This window comes from Arachis ipaensis, chromosome B10, assembly GCF_059453495.1.
Source record: "Arachis ipaensis isolate K30076 ecotype BB chromosome B10, ASM5945349v1, whole genome shotgun sequence".
Taxonomy (NCBI): Eukaryota; Viridiplantae; Streptophyta; class Magnoliopsida; order Fabales; family Fabaceae; genus Arachis; species Arachis ipaensis.
Genome location: NC_142435.1, coordinates 146544878 through 146566133, shown reverse-complemented (window position 1 = coordinate 146566133; position 21256 = coordinate 146544878). Strand labels below are relative to the sequence as shown.

Genomic DNA, 21256 nt, shown 5'->3' with positions numbered 1-21256 from the left:
AGGACGATTTATATATTATATGGTTTAAAAGATTCACGTTAAAAAAAAACCATTTAGGAGAATCAGGTAATATAGAAACCCAAATATTTTATTTAAATAAAAAACCCTTATTATTATATTAAAGGATCAAAGCTCAAAACCAAGTAAAATTTATTACTTTTAATTAATATTTTAATTATTAATTTAATTTTTTTAATCTAATAATTTAATAATATATTTTTAATTTATATTTTTATATATTATTAATAAAAATAATAAATTTTATTGACCCTTTAATACTTTTTATATTAAAAAATATTAGCTAAAAGTATAGTGTTAGACTATTGAATTAAAGATGTGTTAGATTGTTTGTTAAAAATACTAACTAATATCAATTAAAATTACTGACCTTTAAACTTTTCTCTTATTAAAACTATAATTTTTTTACTTTAAATGAATGAAAAAAAAGTTTAATTATTTTGTTGGTCCTATAATTTTAAAAAAAATTTAATTAGGTTTCTATATTTTTTTTAATTAGGTCTTTGCACTAAATTTTTTCTTTCAATTAGATCTTTCTTAACAGTAATTGGTTTAATTATATAGGAACTCAATTAAAAAAAATTAATACAAAGACTCAAATAAAAGAAAAAAAAAGTTTAAAAATCCAATTAAAAATAAAATTTGGTACAAGGACTCAATTAAAAAAAAATATAAGAACCTAATTAAAAATTTTACAAAACTATAGGGACCAACATAATAATTAAACAAAAAAAACTCTTAATAAATTAAGATTTACCTATTTTTTTTAACAATTGCACTACATGTATATTCTTTATGATAATTACCGATTAAATCAATATTCTCTTAATAATCAAAATACGTTCTTTTTATTTTGTTAATGAAAAAAATTTAAACATACAATTAATTAGTAACAACTATATTTTTATATAAATATAAAAAGTATTTAATGTATGAATAATATTTTTTATTTTTTTATTTTTTCTCTCCTAATATAATAATGTATAATAATATAGTCCCTATTTATACTATTTCTTTCGTCACTAATATTTAATATTATTTATTATTTATTTATATTTAATAGTTAATTATTTTTTAATTTTCATACTATATATTTGTAACAAAAAAGCTAGAATTAACTGAAAAATTAAAAATAAATAATTAGGCTCAGCTCATACTAAATTGAGTTTAATTTTTTCTAACGTTTTAAATAAAATATAATTATTTTTAATTTACTAATTAAATTAATTAAAATTATATTTTTTAAAAATTGGTGATTTTACTAATTTAGTCTCTTTTTTAAAATAATAAAAAATTAATAATCAGACAATTTTATAAAAAAAATCATCTTTTTAAAGTTACAAACTAATTTTATTATTTTGAAAATTATTTTATCAACTACAAATATATAGAGTACTAATTTTATTATAAATTTTATATTTTAACATATTTTATAATAATTTTTTATGTATATAACATAATAAATTTAGTTTCAATATATCGATAGTATAATTATATTTATTATTTTTAATAATCATTCATACGATAAATATAAAAAATAATTATTTTTGTTAATATAATATTATGCTGTTAAATGCATATATAAAATTATTTTATGATTAATGAACGTACATCAAAATTAAAATCCGTAACAAGATCGTGTAAAAATAAAATGATCAATAGGAATAACATTTGCTTGAATTCACTAATGAGTCATGGAAATTCGTGGTTTGTGCACCCAAACTAAGTGTAGAACTAGAAGATTTTCGCAGCAGAGTTTTTTGTTTCCCTCCAATCCATTCCTGTCTTTTCTGGCTTTATTTCTCTTATCTTTCTGTTCACCCAAAACCATCATGTATATATAGTGCATGCTAAAATCCAAAATCTCGCACCAAAATATCTCACACCAACACACTTCTCCTTCTACTTACTCAGAAACTCGGAGAAAAAAAGCATCTTCTTCATCGAACTCAAAATTCCCAATTCCTAAACCCTAACTTCATGGAAGTTTCGCGCCTCACACTTCCAATTTCAGACAAAAGCTTCTTTTCCCCTTCAATTCGCCATTCCTCTGCTAATCCTCTCCCTGCATTGCCCACATTCTTCGCCGTATCAGTCAGCAAGAGCCGCCTCCGTTCCCTCCGCCGGAAATGTTACTGCTCTGCCTCCAGCCGCGACACCTTGCTCGCCGGTGGCGGCGAGACCGCCGTCGTCTCCGCCGGAAAGAAGGAGGAGGAGCAAGGCGACTTGAAATCCTGGATGCACAAGCATGGCCTCCCTCCTTGCAAAGTTGTTCTGAATGAAAGACCTTCGCACCATGATGCACACAAACCGATACATTATGTAGCTGCTAGTGAAGATCTTCAGGTTCATTCATAATTCAAAATCATTCATATTTTCTATTCACCAAAGTAGTGTTTACTCTTTTTCTTTTCCTTTATTTAAATTTATTATTATTTAATTGCAGGCTGGTGATGTTGCATTCTCTGTTCCAAATTCGTTGGTGGTCACGCTGGAAAGGGTCTTAGGAAACGAGACTATTGGTAGTTGTTAAATTCTTTTGATCTGTTATGTCCAGTACCTCTTTCCAAGATTATAGATTGCGATTTTTTTGCTGTTTAAGAAATTAAAATTGAAGTTATTTGGAAAACATAAAGAAGCATTTATAATATTTTCTGTTTTAAGAATTTTGGAGGACTTAATGGTTATTAGCTTTTTTAACTAAACAAATAAGCGATGGTACTCATGGGTGGTTTTTTGCGTTTTATGACGTTTGACTTATATGGTTTCAGTTCTTGAGATTCAGGTGGCATAGTGGTTTTAAAAATATTTTATATTTTAAGGGGATTTCACGACGTTGATTTGCTATAGTAGCTTAGGTGATGCATATGTTGATAGGTCATTTTTTTTGTTTGCTCTTAGCTAGTGCCAGACATTACTACATGGAAGAGATTTTTCTCCTTTTGGAGTCAACATTATTAGGCAAAATACCTGACAGAAATTACTTCCTTGGATAATGGGAAGAAGAGAGGCTTTTGTTCGTTCTTAAAATGAATAAATGTATGTGGCATTGTGTTGTTCATCTATGGTAAAATATTAACAGATTGGAGGTGTATCAAAACATTTCAATATTTATATTTGTATCTCATTCTTTATTGTTATTCCAGCTGAGCTATTGACCACAAACAAATTGTCCGAATTGGCATGCTTGGCATTGTATCTGATGTATGAGAAAAAACAAGGAAAGAAGTCTTTCTGGTATCCATACATTAGGGAGCTCGATCGTCAGCGAGGCAGGGGCCAGATGGCAGTAGAATCACCTCTACTGTGGTCAGATTCTGAGCTAGCTTACCTTACTGGAAGTCCCACAAAGGTTTTCCCTCTTCCCAATCCTCATTAAAGATTAACACCACATTCAACTACAAAGGTTTAATGGTTGAAATTTCTAAAATTTTCAAATATACCCAAACTAAAATTCTGGTAAGTGTGCTTTAGGTTGAAGTTCTACAAAGGGCTGAAGGAATAAAAAGAGAGTATAATGAACTTGACACAGTCTGGTTTATGGCTGGTTCTCTTTTTCAGGTAACTAAACATGCACTACAATAAAAAGTATAATAGTCAAATACTCGATTATATTATGAGACTTGGTGCTTACATTGTGTGTATTTTGCAGCAATATCCATATGACATTCCTACTGAGGCCTTTTCCTATGAGATTTTCAAACAAGCCTTTGTTGCAGTTCAGTCATGTGTAGTTCATTTGCAGGTAAAGAAGTTCCCTTCTTATCTGATATTACACATTAGATGCACAAACAATCTGGACTGATAGAGTGTTGAGTGTTGACTAATCTATTAAGCTTGTGTGTATATATTTCGCCACTTAAATTGAAGAAATTATATTCCAAGTGGTTTCACTTGGTAACCTGTTACGATGATGTGTGTATGTGTATGTGTATATATATATGTGTGTGTGTGTGTGTGCTGCCAAATCTGTTTAATAAGATTCTTATTACATATGATCATATGTTAGGGACTTGGGTATTGTGGGGTGCCAAAGTCTCATATCGAGTAGGATGGGATGCTTGATGTTGTAGTTAAGGGGGTGGTTTTTCCCTTTTAATAGTTAGTTCCTTGGATACTTAGCAATGATCTTAGAGTCAGGTCATCGGCGGCACAGAAAGGGCCACTTATAGGTTGGATTAAGGTGAATATCGAATACTAATAGCTGATAGCTGAGTGGCCACTGCTGGGTCAGTGTCAATAGAGTGAAGTTGCTGCGGACGTTGGCTCTCTAGGGTTGGTGGATTGTGTTATAGGGACTTGGGTATTATGGGGTACCCAATGTCCCATACTAAGTAGTATGGGATGCTTGATGTTGTATTTAAGGAGAGTGATTCTTCCTCCTTAATAGCTAGTTTTTAAGGTGTGGTTTCCCACTTTCTTAGCTACTTAACATTGTACTTCTGTATGCCAAAAGATTTAGGCAAGTAATTGAAGAAGCACCATTTAACCTTCAAATGGTAGCACAGGAAACAATTTATGTTGATGTGGTAAAAACCATATACAACAGTGGTGATGAGTCTCTTCTTTATGAAGATACTACTGTATGTAGAGGCTAACAAAAATTGCACAGCCTATTTTCAAGACACTAGATGGTTGGACATGGTACCCCATTACTCTCTACATGCTTTATTGAATATTAGTAATCCAGTTATTTCTTATTTTTTCCATGATGCACTAGTTTCTATGTAATGTATGGATAGTTGTTTACATTATTCCTTGATTGAGCTTTAAGATCTCATGCTAGACTTCTCATTGAATAGTAAATTGTTCTGTTTCTGGCATTTGAAAATTGAAGTGTTTGCTGGGATAACAGTGCCCTTTTCCTATTTGGACTACAGATGCAGTTAGCCTAGCAATATGTTTTTTATTTGTTTTATTTGCATTTTTTCCCCTTTTAAAAAGAATGAAAATTGATTGTTTTTCTTACTGGATCAGAAAGTGAGTTTAGCTCGTAGATTTGCTTTAGTTCCCCTGGGACCTCCTTTACTGGCATACAGAAGTAATTGCAAGGCAATGTTAACTGCTGTTGATGGTGCTGTGGAGCTAGTCGTTGATCGTCCATATAAGGCCGGGGATCCAATTGTTGTCTGGTATAATTATTTGACAGTAACTGGGAATATTTTCTCTTCCAAAACCTTCCGGCTACTTTGTATTGATTTTGTCATCAGTTGCTTTGTTATAAGATTTGAAAGTGGCCATTTTCAGGTGTGGGCCACAGCCTAACTCAAAGTTACTTCTAAATTATGGTTTCATTGATGAAGATAATTCATATGATCGCCTAATAGTTGAGGTATGAGGTGTACGTTTACTCTTTATCGCATTCAGTATTTCACAATTCTGTTGTTTGTTGATCTTGCTGATATATATGTCCCAGGCAGCTTTGAATACCGAAGATCCACAGTACCAAGATAAAAGAATGGTTGCACAAAGAAACGGAAAACTATCGATTCAAGTTTTTCATGTATTAATACTGAACCGTTATAGTAATACTAACAAAGGTTATTCAATGTTCTTCATATCAATTCCTTAGTTCTAAGCTTGATGCAGGTGTACACAGGGAAGGAACGAGAAGCTGTCTTAGATATGCTTCCTTATCTGCGGCTCGGATATGTTTCAGATCCTTCTGAGATGCAATCTGTCATTTCCTCTCAAGGTCCAGTTTGTCCTGTAAGTTTCTCGTGTTATGTTTTTCATAGATGAGTCTGTGGAATGTTAAGAAAACACATAATCCGGACAGAGTGGTATACATATAACACATTCAATTGAATAGTTTGATTAAATATACTAGCCCTTATTGATTATGCTATTTTATTCAAAAAAATAAAATATAAAATCATATAAGTAAATCTAAGATAAAAATAACTAAAATAAATTTGGGTTTTGTCTAGAGCACTCATTAAAAAAAAGTGTTTCTATTTTTGTTGACATTAAATGCATTAACTCTTGTTTTTGCAATAAGATGTTAGCAAAACAACCCCATGAAGTTAATTACTACAACACAAACACTTGAATGAGTAAGTTAAGAGGAAAATGGTTGAAGTTATTCCTTTCTAGTGAATGCTTAGAACAGGGATTAAACAAAGTTAAAATAATTTTTTTAAAGAGTCAAGGATGAATTTGGTAAAAAAACATGGAAATTTTGAACCCAGCACCTAGTGGAGCAAATGTGAAGGTCATAGCACTGCCAATGAGCTTTTTAATTTAGTAAACATATACATATATGTGTAGACTTCATAAAATTTTTAAAGGGAACACAGCCCCTGTTCGTCTCCGCTAAACCAGCTTTTGCCAGCACTTTAACTTTGTCCTGGATTGTAAATCAAGTTCTTGTGATGTCCTTTCCACTTGTCTATTACTTATTTTTCTTGCTCGTTATGTACTGTGCTAAAATAAATTTCATATCCTTCAATTTTTTACCTGGCATTATTGTATAATAATTGCAGAATAAATCATCCACCGTAAAAAGTTGGCTTCGATTGTGAATTGTAGGTGAGCCCATGTATGGAACGGGCAGTGTTGGAGCAGCTTGCTGATTATTTCATGACTCGGCTGGCAGGCTATCCTACTACTTTGGCTGAAGATGAGTCTATGGTATTTTTATTTTACCCCAAAATAGAAGATGACTTCATCAAAATCAAGTATTTATGATCTTTTTATTGATATTCTATGTTTACACCAGTTGACGGATGATAATTTGAATCCAAAGAAGCGAGTTGCTACTCAGCTTGTTAGATTAGAAAAGAGAATGCTTCATGCGTGTTTGCAGGCAACCAATGATTTCATAGACCATCTACCAGACCACAGTGTATCTCCTTGCCCTGCTCCCTATGCACCTTTATTGAAATGAGGTCTCTCTCTCTCTCTCTCTCTCTCTCTCTACATAATGTCTTTATTGTATAAAACATAATTTTTTACATCTGCAGTAAGTCACGATTTGCCAATCACCATTTTGAGAGCAAAGTTATATGTAGTTGCCTCTCATAAGTATTGTTCCTCTTTCTTTCGTTTAATTTTTTATTTTTGCTTTACTGCTTCAGTAAATGCTTGTGCATATGATGTGTATGGGTTCTATTAATAATAGCGGTGATAATTCAGATACTTGTAACCGAAAGAAAAGACAGTGATTTAAAATATCATGACAGGTCTAATATGTGCATTACAGCGTTATCTATTCAAATCATGGCTCGTGAGGTGCTGATACGCTTTCGTGATTGGTGAGCCTAGAATTGATCATAAGATTACCAAATTAGAAGGGGTGCTCTTGAGCTCTTTGCATTTCGTCCTGAAGATCAAAAGTATTTCTCTTTGGCCCTTGAGTTATGTGTTGCTGAATTACATGAGGGATAGAGCATCCATGCTTTTTGTTTTCTGTTACAATCTTTGTAGGTTTTCTCTTTGACAATTTGAATGATAGTTAAGCCATATTTGTAAATGAAAACATGAATTACAAATTCCAATATCAATTGTGTATATATTGTTAATTTGTTATAATCTCTGCATTATAATTTCATTTATTGTTTAGGGAAAATTAAAGCGACCTTCACTCAAGCCCTTTAATTATAACACTTACCCTCTCCTAGTTCATTACATGAACATTTATAGTAAATATAAAATAATTTGTACACTTATCATCATTTTCTCCATCATCATCAATCATTTCCCAATTCACCATTCTTTATCTGACCATTCAACAATCCCCTCTGGACTTCTGTACACTCCACCCATACTAAAAGTAGAAACATAAATTGGGTTAATAGTTAAAATGATTTTTTAAAGATTACATGTGCATCAGATTGGTTTTCAATAGATCATATACTTTAAATTGCTCTTTAAAATATATATGTCAGATTGATATATAAAAGTAATATATAGGACTATATTATTTTTATTTATTAGTTGCTGTTAGTGATGTATTATTTTTAAAATATGTTTAAGTCCTGTTTTAAATGAAAACAGTATACGGTTTAATTAATTCAACAAATTTTACATTTCTACAAATTATTTTAAGAAATATATGAATTTCCCTTTTTTATATTTTAAAAACGTCTCATAGTTGGAACCAAAATTAATTCCTTGTTATTGGAGAATGGAGATGATGCCCCACTTTGAATTTCTTATTTAGAGTATATGTTCTATTTAGTTTCTAACCATTTGTTCAAAGTATAAAATAATTTTTAACAATTTGAAAATTTTTAATAGTCCCCAATCATTTATGTAATTAGTGTAAGCTGTCTTTGTAAATAATAATCTGCTGATGTGTCAATGACTATTTAGACTATTAACATGAGACGCTTGTATCAATTATTTAGATGGTTGGAAAATGATTAAAAGATTTTGAATTGACTCAAAATGATAGATTGGGACAAAAGCCCGTCAATAGAGCCCGAAAGCCCATAGTAAGCAATTCTGTTTGCAGATTTCCGATGTCTACAATGTGGCCCAAATATTGGACAAAAAACGTTACAAAAAAAACACGTGTCTCATTTTTCCTCTTCTCGTTTCTTACTCAGTAGTGTTCTTTGTGTGTGTGGTGTTCTTCCCTCTTCATTGGATCCAAATTGCAAAGTGCATCCTCAGTTACCAATCCAGCTTCCATTTCGTGAGTCCCATTTCTCTCTCCTTTTCTTCCATTCCCCTCTTTCTTCTCTACATTCTTTTACTTTCTTCAATTAATGTTCAGCTATCACCGTGACTCGGATCTCCGAACCCCTCTCGAATTCCGAGCTTCCCATTTTTGCTTCTTAATTTATCTATTTGCATCGGTAACCATTGAATTTGTTCATTAGTTCATCATTGTTGACTCATTTAGGTCCATAATGCTTCAGTTTGTGGCTAAAAACCGTGGTTCTTCGCTCATTATGTTGTGTTTGCGTTTTTTTGTTTTTTAGGTTATGTTTTGTGTGTTGTGTCAGTGTATTAGTAGTTGTAGCAGCATATGCTCATGAGATATTGAGTGAAAATGTTCAATTTCGTCTTTAAGATTGTAAGCATGATTCAGTTTAGTATTTGGGATTATACTTTGTGGTTCAATGGGGATGGATAGTGAATCAGAAAGTTTAATGGTTGGGACTAAATTAAACATTTTAAAAGTCAGGGACCAAATTGAATTATACTTATAAAATACAGTATGGAGGACAAAATAGAAGCTTTACTCACTGAAATTTCATAATCCTTTGCAAGTTAGTGAATTTAAGCGGCGAGTTTGATCTATAACTGTTCCATTAGTGGTAATGCTACTTGCTGCATTCAAATTCTCTATGCTGCTTTTGTTCGCATTGTTTTCAAGCTATTTCATATGTGCACATTGTTGTTTAGAAGTGGACATTGTTTATATAATCCGTTGTTTTTTTCTTATTTTTTTTTATTGGGAAGGAAATGTTGTTCAAAATTTGGAGCAAACAACAAAGTGTGTGTATTCTTTTAAAATTTACATGAGATTTGGTAGCTCCTGAGAATCTAGATAAATGTGAAAACTACTTTAACGAAGATTTCATGATTTGGACTATGGATTGCTCGTTAATATTGTTTGGTCAATATCCCCTGATGTGTAATGTAATTTAATAAGTTATGCACATTCCTTGCAATCCTCTGGAGCATAATCCTTACCAGCTAGATATCCCTATCAAGTTTTCTAGTGATATCTTTTGTTCTATTGTCTGATAAAATCTTAGCGGACTGTACAAATCCATTGGGCATTGGCATGTTAGATCCTTCATATTTTATGTTAATTATGAATCTGAAAATTGCACACTTCTATCTTTTTATCCATTTTATTTACTTGCTCATTTTTGTTGTCAGATGTGTTGTACCAAGAATTGACTACATAGCAATTCATCAAATGTTTGCAATGATTCTTTTTTACCGATAATTCTACCACAATCCATAATGAACAGAAAATCTAAGGGTGCATTTGGTTTGCATTTTCAATTTTCAGAATTTTGTGAAGAAAAAAGAGAAAACAGGATTTTATTATTTTCACTATTTTTTTTTCTTCACAAAATTCAGAAAACAGAAAATACTGAAAATTAAAACAGAAAATGAAATCGTACCCTAATTTTTTTCTGATTAGTTTTTATGTAGGGGTTGTTTTTCATCTTTCTTCACTGCATTCTCAGTTATTTAGTGATGTTTCCTGTGTGTATGTTTTTTTTTTCCCATATGCTTATTAATAAAATTTATCTCTTATATGTTTTGGGATTTATTAATTTGCTTAATATCTTAACATGGTTACCAATAATTTTCAGTGAGGATAGACAATGGCTTTTCAGCAATTTTTGAGGAGGAAACTCCAATCTCACTTTCATGTAAGCATTATCCCCGCCTTTCTGGTTTTTTGTATCATAAGGAGTATTTACTTTCTGTGCTGCGCTTGTGACTTCAAATGAAGACCTTTAGGTGAAAGATGCGCTTGAGAATGGGAAAATGGTTTTATCTCTTACCTCAGAGTTTAGAATTAATAGCAGTATCTTTTTGTTTCCTCAAATTCTTTCACTACTTAATCCTATTTGATTGAAACGCTTGGATTCTGAATCTTATTTCTGTAAAACAAATTTACAATATATTCAAATAGGACTACCTCATTTGTGAAAAGCAACTGCACATGGGCTTTCTTACAAACTAATTATTACAAGAAGATCATATATCCTTTTTAGATTGAAGAGATGTTGTGGCTCTACAGTTCCTGTATACAGTTGATCTTTCCATAGAATTTCTTGTGGCAGTTTTCTAGTTGAAGGAAATTTGGTTCAGATTAATTGTCTTGTTTTCCATCATGAGCTGAGTGGTTGAAATGGCTAGGTACTTCAGGAGTCTGAAGGTCATGTTTCGATGGATTGCTAGTAACGGTGTAGTTTTTTTTTCTTTTATTTTTTTTTTGTTTTGGGGGGGGGGGGGGTTGGGTATGGAGACACTCAGACATGGTTGAACTACTATTTTATCCTTATAAAGATACATTGTTGTTCTTCCGATATATCTATTTCATGTCCATTCCCTTGTAATTACCAAACAATAATAGGGGAACTCTGCTTTCCCTCTTCATTGAATTTCGAATCATTAGGATGATAACCATTCCATGCTTCACTTTTCTATTCCATATTTCCATCCCATTATTAACCATTTCTTTTCATAGCCTTCAAATCTGCCAAACATACAGTAACCGATTTAAATGCATCTACTCTTCGATCTGTGATGTTATTTATCAGACTGAATGTTGGTACAAAGCTAAAAAAGAATAAACTTCTAATTGTTCCCTGTAAATGGAGCTATGGACCTGTGTCCAAGTTCAATACTCCAATGGGGAGCTATTCCATTTTAACTTTCTAATTCTATTGTTGTTTTGACATTTAAGTTAAACTCTTTTGGAGACTGGTATAGTATGTGCTCATGCATATTATAAGTTTTTTAATATTCTTTAAAATTTTGCTTCATGAAAAGCTGATTGTCTCTTCTGCTGATACCTGAATTATACTTGCAGAATCCTACTCTTATGTCATCCATGATCACAAAGAAAGATGGTGTTGGTTCTACTGATGGAAGCTCCTTTAGAGCACTTGCACTGCTTGGAGCTAGTGTCACTGGGTTTTTCGGTTTTGCAACGACAGCATCAGCTGATGAAGCTGAGCATGGCCTAGCATGCCCAAGCTATCCATGGCCTCACAACGGCATCCTCAGTTCATATGATCATGCATCGTGAGTTCCATCTATATTTCCCCATAATTTTCCATATATATATATATATATATCTGCTGTATAATTTGCTAAATCTGCAACTATATACACTCAACTTAATACTCACTAGTCACTATATATTAAAGGTGAATAACAAATAGTTGTTAATTATTTTAACTTCCCTCTTGCTTTGATATAAAATGTCTTTGATATGATCTAACACAGTTTAAATCTTCTCTATCATATGCTGATTAGTAGCCTTTTTAAGCCTTTTTTTATAAAAGAAAATTCATATTAATTGGTAAATTGTAATATACTGAAAGAAATAGTTATACTCTGCAATTGGAGTATTCCCTCTCCATCATTTTTTGGGGTATTTTTTCTTTTCTTTTTTTCCAGTGGCAGGATTGACAACTAATTTTGCATGAGCAGGATTCGTCGTGGTCATCAAGTTTATACACAAGTCTGTGCTTCCTGCCATTCTATGTCTTTGATATCATACCGTGATTTGGTTGGTGTTGCTTATACAGAAGACGAAGTAAAAGCTATGGCAGCTGAGATTGAGGTAGTTGACGGCCCTAATGATGAGGGTGAGATGTTCACACGCCCTGGTAAACTCAGTGATCGCTTTCCTCAGCCATATGCAAATGAAGCAGCTGCTAGGTTTGCTAATGGAGGAGCCTATCCTCCAGATCTAAGTCTAATTACCAAAGTAATGTCAATTGTCTAGGAGTAACGACTAGATTTTCTAATCTATGTCATATTGACGTATCTTTAAACTCTGTACTTTCAGGCTCGTCACAATGGTCAGAACTATGTGTTTGCCCTTCTAACTGGTTATCGTGACCCTCCTGCTGGTGTCTCGGTAAATCCATCTCATAATTTTCGAGAATACACCAACTCTGCATTGTGTATAAGGTGTTATGTGGAATCGTTAACTTCCTGATGGATTCTTTAAAACAAAGATAAACTGTTGTGTGGCTTTGAAATCTGTACTAGCATGGGCCACAACAGTCGAATAATTTTTCTTGTGTCCCTTTTTTATGCACACCAATGGTTATGATATCTGTGCATGGTAGGTTGGGCATCATTACAGGGTCATTGACATAATGGATGTCTTTCTTTCATTCCATTTTCCAACTATACTTGATGTATGCTTTTCCTTACATGCATTGGAATTCCTCAGCATTTAAGCATATTATGGTTGGTTCGATTGATTTACATTGAGTGCTCATGATTAATGTTTTTGTGGAACTTGTGTCATTTGTGATTCCATTTGTCATACAACTCTCCTCAAACCTAAATATTAAATAAGTGTTTATTCACCCGACAAAAATAAAGCTCTTGATTAGTGTCCTTAATGGTAAACTTTTATTTACAGATATCTTCTTAAATATTGTTGTAGATTAGAGAGGGCCTGCACTATAATCCTTATTTCCCTGGCGGAGCTATTGCCATGCCTAAAATGCTTAATGATGGTGCTGTTGAATATGAAGATGGTACTCCTGCCACTGAAGCACAGGTACTTGTCTTTTTTAAGTATAAATTTTTCAGTAAATCTCATCACAGTATTTATTCTGGATACTCTTTGGGATATGTAGATCATTTTTTCACTATCCTGTTTTGCTGCAGATGGGGAAAGATGTTGTGTCATTCTTGTCTTGGGCCGCCGAACCCGAGATGGAAGAAAGAAAATTGGTATGTTTCCTTTAATACCTTTGCCTACCGGAATCTTTATTTAGAAGTTCTAACTACATTGCTACTACTTGCAGATGGGATTTAAATGGATATTTGTTCTAACATTGGCATTGCTTCAAGCTGGCTACTACCGCCGCCTTAGGTGGTCCGTTCTAAAGTCTCGCAAGCTGGTTCTTGATGTCGTCAATTAGTTGCCTTCAAAGTTTCCTTTAGAACTTTGGGAAATATAGTTGTTGGCAATAATTTTGTCATGTGATTAAGTCTTCTTATCAAGTCAAATACATGTATGGAATTACTGGAAGAGTGCTGTATTTTTGTTTGAGATAGAAATAATGCTGTTCCATAAGATATATGAGATATGTTATGTTAACTTTGTATGTCCATCTCAACCCATGTGTTGTTACATTTTTCTGAGTACTATAATCTCATTATAATTCAATTTTGTTGTTTCGCTTTATTTCTTTACCTACTTCTGCAATTGGCCTGTGACCACTCCCAATGTTTTCATTGGTTATCAACATCAAAAGAAGAAAAACAGTTTTCAAAAATTATTGATGACACAGTTTTATTATTTTATTTTATTAGAATAAATTATTTTGTAAATGTAGGTAACGTAATTACCTTATCCATAAAAAGAATTATATAGTTACATGCAAACGTAAATAAATAGAGAATCGCATGCTTTCTAAAGTTATAATTAATTTCTTTGTCGTTCTAAAATTTCTAAACTGACAATTAATTACTTAGAAAAAAGTAATAAGAAGGTAGTGTTTGGTGGAGAGATAGACGGAAAAGATAAAAACTAAGAGACAAAAATTAAGAGACAGATTAAAATAAAGTTTAGTGCAAATAATTTATACAAAGAGTAAAATTAAAATTAATTAATTGAAATGAAGATATTTTAAGCATAAAATGTTATTAAAATTTCAGTCTCCATCTCTAAAAATTTTAATCCCTTATGTCTTTATTTTTTAAAAGTATTGAAATACTGAAATTTTAAAAACAAAAATAAAAATTTTAGTATATGATACTAAATTTCAGTTTCTTCATTTCTATTTCAGTATCTCAAAATAAACACTATCTTAAAGATATTGTAAATTTTAAATTATAAATTAAGAATAGAAAAGTATCACTAGATGTTGATTATAAACAAACAAAGATCCCTTTACGTCACCTCAATGAACAGTGACGCATCTTCAGCTTTATGAGTGTTTGACACGTTCTACAACTTCATTGGTCCTTAATTAAAATAGAGTCGGGTACATCACTTCACTTTAGTGGTAGTAGTGGGTCCCTTAAAAACTCATAAAATCAAAACCAACCAATAAAAATTCAAAACTCGAATCGCTTGCATTGCCTGTAGCTTTCACAAGACAGATGTCCTTCTTAACCTTTTTCCACTCTTTGGTGCTTGGCCAATGGAAAATTGCCATTGTAGAAGAACCAAGATAGGAGCATAAAGACAGAAGAGAAGGGGCAATGAATCAATGAATGAATGTATGAGTAGGATGTTAGCTATTAGTAGATAAAATCGTACCATACGTTGTGTGTGTGGTGTATGAGAATTGAGAACATGGAACGTGAATAGAAACCATCTTCTACAGAAGGCACAAAGCATTAAAAAACCATGTTACCGCAAGTACGACACATGTATTCACTTTCACTATATGGTGCGTGCACACACGCGCAGACATTTGGATTAAAAAATACTTAGTCTGACAATACTAACCGTATATGCAGGTACTTAATTTGATCTAATCCGTTAAGATAGGATTGAAAATCTGATCCGATTCTAAGACAGGATGAAAGAAGACCAAGTTGAGCTACATATAAAATTGTATGTGGGTTTAAATCTAATCTTATTCGATCAATTTGTACTTAAAAATTATTATATATGTATAATAAAATGGACAGAAATCAAACTTACAATTCTTTATTTTGTAATTTTAAGATGAATATTATTACGATTTTGTCACTTTTAATTTTAATATAGATTTAAATTTATATTTTTTTGGTTTTGTTAATATGTTTATAAAATATGAAATAACTAAATATTGGGGTAAAATACATAATTAAACCAAACCTAAAATAATATTATACAATTCACCTAAAAAAACGTTATACAAGTCACTCAAGTGTATATTTCTATATAAATCGAATGTATCTCATTCGATTTGTAAATCCCCATAGTAAATCAAAATCGATCAATTTGAATTACCAGAAAGAATACAAATCGAATCAGTCAGGATCGATTTATGCATGCATATCAGCCACCCAATAAATCGAATCAGTTATGTTCAATTTATGCATGCAAGATTTTCTTCCTAGTAATTAGAAACAGGCTGTTTCAACCCAAATTTAATTTTTATATAAATTTAAGATGATTAACCCTCTCTTGAATTTAAACAAAAAATTGGAATAATATTTGAATATGAATTAGATTATAATTTATATTTAAATTTAAATTAGACAGTTATTTTTATGATTTTTTATTTATTTAATATTTATAAATAAAAAATATTGTTTATCATATATAACAAATAATAAATTTACATAATAAATATACAGATATTTTATTTTAATTCCCTGTCTTAATTTTTAACAAGTTAATAGACATTTGTTACTATGCATACCAAAATAAATAACATATGAATTTCATGAATCAAAATTAATTGTTTTTATATAAAAACTGAAAAAATATGTATAATTTGGAGACATTTTTTATTTAAATTTATTAAATTCTATGTTATAAAAGTATAATTTGGAGACAAATATTGTGTTTGATTAAAAATATAATAATTTGTTGCAGGTAAGGATCAGGAAAAGTCAAGTGAAAAATTTAGGGGTAGTAAATGAGTCTAAATTCACCGGGCCCGTCCCATGTAACCAGCTAAAAAAGGCGGGTTGTTCTAGAAATTTGAAACTGCTACACTTTGAAAGCTCTCCTAACCCGTATTACTTAAACCGCGGATTTTGGTGGGGCAGAGCAGGCTTTCCCAGCGGGCCAGCGCTTTTTTTGCTAGGGACATTTTTTGAAAATGTTCTAATTTACTATTTTGGATTATATTTTACGTTTGATTGATTATGTTCTAAACTAGTAGATATTTAATTATATGTTTTGGACAGTGTTTATTTTGCTTTGGATAATATTAATTTTATTATTTTGTTTCAAAAAATTTGGTTTATAATTATGGTTATTCTATATTTATAATTTTAAATACTTTAATGTTTGTGAATTTAAAAAGTATAATTTTTTTTATATCTTTAGAAATTAATAGTTGTGAAATTATATATATTGTTAAATATTTAATATTTTAAAAAAAAAATTTGGCGGGTTTGGCCCACCAGCCTGCCAAACTGCCATTATGCGGGATTTTTTCGTTTGTCACCCCCAAATAGAGAAGGTTTGAATTTTAGAAAAAATTTAAACCCCTAAATAAAATTAAATTGAGCCTAAAATTACTTTATTCTATCCATTGTCAGGCTTAAAAAATACATTTATATTTATCTTTTTATCGATCTACTTTATGTAATGTATAATAAATATCTAATTTGGCTTCTAATAAATATATTATTTTACCATGAGACCCTTAAAAAAAAAAAAAAAAACTCATTCTGATCTTTATTATTTATTGTTGTTAGGCAAATTTATTCTTCTGTTAATAAAATCATTTTACAAATAATAGAATTTATTTATTTGGCACGTTAACTTATTTATTTAGTCGATAAGTGTCTATATGGATTAAAGTTGTAAAAAGTGAGTCAAATTAATCTTTATACAATTTTTTTATTTTTTCTATATAATCTTAAATTTTTAATATTTTTTAATCCTATTTATTCTTCTGATCTTATTTATTATATCTTATCAAACAAAATTTTGTTAACATAAAATGATAAAAAAAAAATTATTAATTTATATCTTTTTTAGGTCTCCTACAACTATGGATATAAGTTATAATTATTTATTAAAGTAACCAATTATTAAAATATTAGAATTTTTGCTTGTGAGGGCTTTAAAGAGGAGAGCAAAGTGAAAAATTTGCATAACTATTGTGTTGTTTAACAAAACTTTTTAGAATATCGTAGTGTATCTTGGTCTCGTTTAACTAAACCCCACACCATGATACTTTTAGCCCTCTCCATACATAGATTTGGGTATTAAACTCAACCTTATATATATTGGAGAGGAGAAAGTCTAGGACCAGCATAATTTGTGGTTTTTATTTTTTAGTCATCAATTAATTATTAATGATGTTTTTAATGGTATAAAATTGCATCTAATGGTATAAAATTATTTAATTTTCTTTTAATAGTTAAATGTTGTCCAAAATTTAACAAAAATTCTAGCCTCTTAACACTCTTCGATTGGAGAGACTCAAACTCTATCCATTCGAATCAAACACCTTATTGGTAAAGTTATTATTTAATTTTTCTAGCATAATATCTTAAATAAATGACCTAATTCAATTCAGATTTAGGGCTTTATGGCATGGTTGTCAAAAAATCGGTCATATTACTGGTTTACTGATTTATTAGTTTAATTGATAAATTATTGGTTAAATCAATAAAATAGATTTTATGTAAATAAAAAATAAAAAATAATTAAAAAGTTAAAATTAAAATTTATAATATATATTTTTACTAATATTTTATGAAAAATCAAGTCTCAAATTTTAAAAATAACAAATATAAAAATAAACATAAAATTTGTCAATTGTAACATCCCAACTTTTTGAATCAAGTCATTTTTTTATAACTAATTAATTAATTAAAATGGTAATGATTTAAGATTTGAATTTAAAATTAAACATATAAAAACACTAGTAGTAGTAAATCTCTAAGGTAGCGTTTGTTTTGAGGTACTGAGACAGAGACTGAGAGACTGAGACTCAGTATCGTGTTTGTTAGTTCAGAGACTGGTACTAAAATTTCTGTCTCTGTCTCTAAAATTTCAGTATTTCAGTACCTCCAAAAAGTAGGGACACAGGGGACTGAAATTTTTAGAGATGGAGGCTGAAACTTTAATAACATTTTATACCTAAAATACTTTCATTTCAATTAATTAATTCCAATTTTACCCTTTGTGCAAATTAAATTAGAGTTTCATTCTTGTTTCAATTTCTGTCTCCCATTTTGCACCAAATAGAATACTGAGATTTATTTCAATCCCTGTCTCTTAGTCTCTGTCTCTCAGTCTCAGTCTTTCCGTCTCTGTCTCTCCACCAAACGCTACCTAACCGACAATAAACAACCTTTTAAAATATAGTCATAATTAATTCTACATTTATTAGATTTGAATGATATTTAGTTATATGAAAAGATAAGAATACTAACTCTATTCTTTAACTTCAGTATAAAATCAAATTCAAATTAAATTAGGTAGACAAATCTGTTACAAGTTTATAGTAGAAAATCGCGCTCTTATCAGCCAGCCTGATATACTAACCGTATTTCGGGAATATCTCAAGCTGTGGTTATCCGATTGACTTCGTTTAAGATTCGTTTTAAATCTAATTCAATTCTCTATAAATTTTTATCTAATAGCTATTTCCAAATTCCAAACGTAGAAAATGTTATAGGGCTCACAAAGTGACGTTTCAGATTAAAGATTTCACCTAAATGCCTCCTAACATAATCTGCACATACCTAAGAGCTATTTGATCCTTCCTTTCTCAATCTAATCCCTTTTTTTATACAAAACATTCTAGTATACACAAAGTCTAGCCAAGGAACAAGTCTCTCTTCACCAACAAACCGCATCTATTTGCATCGGAATACCTATTGGAACTTCACTCGAGGTAGGGGGTTTTATGCTAAATTTTATATGTCATATCTTAAATGTTTTTTTATATAGATGTTAGCATTACATGTCATGATATAATGTCTCTTTCCTTCATACGCATTATGCATTATAATAACTATCTTATGTGTATTAAAGAACTGAGGGAATGATCATTTGGTAAGGGAAGGTGACCCCCAAAGACAAGATAATCGAGATGATCTTTCGGTAAGATAAGGTGATCGGCAAACTTTTGGGAACCTTCGGTAAGGGAAGGAGACTCCCATCAATTTTATAATAATATATCTTGGTTGCCATGACTTCCTTCTTGTGTATGTCTAAATAACATTGATTGTAAATTGAACTGAGGGAATGATCTTTCGGTAAGGGAAGGTGACCCCCAAAGACAAGATATCGATATGATCTTTTGGTAAGGAAAGTTGATCGATCGAGATGATCCTTCGGTAAGGGAAGGTGATTGCCAAAACGTTTGGGATAAGAACCTTCGGTAAGGGAAGGGGACTCCCACCTTTTATACCGGTTTGAGCTCAATACATTCCATAAAAATTACGAGAAAAAGTAATGAAAAGTACAATGAAAAATGTGATCATGATTGCTCTTCTTTTATCCTTTTTTTTATTTTATTTATTATTGCATTCAAAGATCCTTCTTTTATTCAAAGTTTTTTTTGTTTGATTCATGATATTGGTTAAGATCTTTATTTTATTTAAATATATTCTGTTTACTATTCTTCTCTTATTTATTATTTATTTTGCCTTACTTTATGGCCTATGAGAACATCATACCAAGGTTTATGAGTTTACATTTATATGTTTTAACGCTATAGGCATTTTGTATGCATCACACATGTCATAACATAAGTAAATGAGAAGCATCTAAAAGTCACACCACTCCGACTAACAAGGACTTTTGAAAATAATAATTAAACAACATTGCATTATCACTGTTTTTATTTTAAAACTCGGAGTGGCTGGAGATGGATACGATGACACCATATAGATAAACTACCGATAAACTTTTGTTTCTCACCCCTCTCTCCGTACCATCTTCAGGAAGGATGCGGCACAAAGCAATACACTGCTCAGTTGAGGTGAAAAGACAAGTGCGCTATTAGCAGCGAGCTATCAAGAACGTAGATACGAAACATTAAGCGTTTATCTTAAGAAGGAAGAATAGGCGATTGTTTCAGTCATATTTAAACAAATTAAGAGAATTAGGATTTCCTATGTGTCTTGTTTTATCCTTATTGACTGATTGCAATTGTAACTATGATGTTTCCTTTTTTATTTGGTATGAGTAAAGCTTGTCATTGTTGTGCCTTCATAGTTTAGCACACCAGTTTTTCATGTTAGTATTTTCAAATTCACTTATATTTTTCAACTAGTATCTATTCTAATAAAAACTAATTATTCAATAATTTATAGATAAAAATATTAAAAATAATTAGTTAAAAATAATTTTTCAACTAATGATTTTTATCTATAAATTATTGAATAATTAGTTTTTATTAGAATAGTTACTAGTTGAAAAATATAAGTGGATTTGAAAATACTAACATAAAAAATCGGTGTGCTAAACTATGAAGGCACAACAATGACAAGCTTTACTCATACCAAATAAAAAAGGAAACATCATAGTTACAATTGCAATCAGTCAATAAGGATAAAACAAGACACATAGAAAATCCTAATTCTCTTAATTTGTTTAAATATGACTGAAACAATCGCCTATTCTTCCTTCTTAAGATAAACGCTTAATGTTTCGTATCTACGTTCTTGATAGCTCGCTCTTAATAGTGCACTTGTTTTTTCACCTCAACTGAGCAGTGTATTGCTTTGTGCCGCATCCTTCCTGAAAATGGTACAGAGAGAGGGGTGAGAAACAAAAGTTTCTCAATAGTTTATCTATATGGTGTCATCGTATCCATCTCCAGCCACTCCGAGTTTTAAAATAAAAACAGTGATAATGCAATGTTGTTTAATTATTATTTTCAAAAGTCCTTGTTAGTCGGAGTGGTGTGACTTTTAGATG

The 21256-nt window shown here is 30.9% G+C and overlaps 2 protein-coding genes across 4 annotated transcripts; both read left to right on the top strand.

The window, feature by feature from the left end:
* Positions 1-1724: 1724 nt before the first annotated feature.
* LOC107622546 (Rubisco methyltransferase family protein) lies at positions 1725-7540 on the top strand. Of its 2 annotated transcripts, none has more exons than XM_016324484.3 (12): positions 1725-2364; positions 2465-2540; positions 3165-3370; positions 3493-3579; positions 3671-3763; positions 4996-5150; positions 5266-5350; positions 5435-5521; positions 5608-5727; positions 6550-6651; positions 6740-6908; positions 7203-7540. In XM_016324484.3, exons 1-11 carry the CDS (start codon positions 1999-2001, stop codon positions 6905-6907), a joined length of 1545 nt encoding a protein of 514 aa, XP_016179970.1. In that variant the 5' UTR covers positions 1725-1998; the 3' UTR covers position 6908; positions 7203-7540. The 2 variants fall into 2 exon arrangements, with proteins under 2 accessions (XP_016179970.1, XP_016179971.1); XM_016324485.3 differs by having other exon boundaries at positions 1743-2364; positions 7223-7540.
* A 979-nt stretch (positions 7541-8519) lies between these two features.
* On the top strand, positions 8520-13864 carry LOC107622548 (cytochrome c1-2, heme protein, mitochondrial). Of its 2 annotated transcripts, none has more exons than XM_016324486.3 (8): positions 8520-8659; positions 10305-10364; positions 11534-11748; positions 12160-12439; positions 12521-12592; positions 13133-13249; positions 13360-13425; positions 13500-13864. In XM_016324486.3, exons 2-8 carry the CDS (start codon positions 10317-10319, stop codon positions 13614-13616), a joined length of 915 nt encoding a protein of 304 aa, XP_016179972.1. In that variant the 5' UTR covers positions 8520-8659; positions 10305-10316; the 3' UTR covers positions 13617-13864. The 2 variants fall into 2 exon arrangements, with proteins under 2 accessions (XP_016179972.1, XP_016179973.1); XM_016324487.3 differs by having other exon boundaries at positions 8647-8822.
* The last annotated feature ends 7392 nt before the right edge of the window (positions 13865-21256 follow it).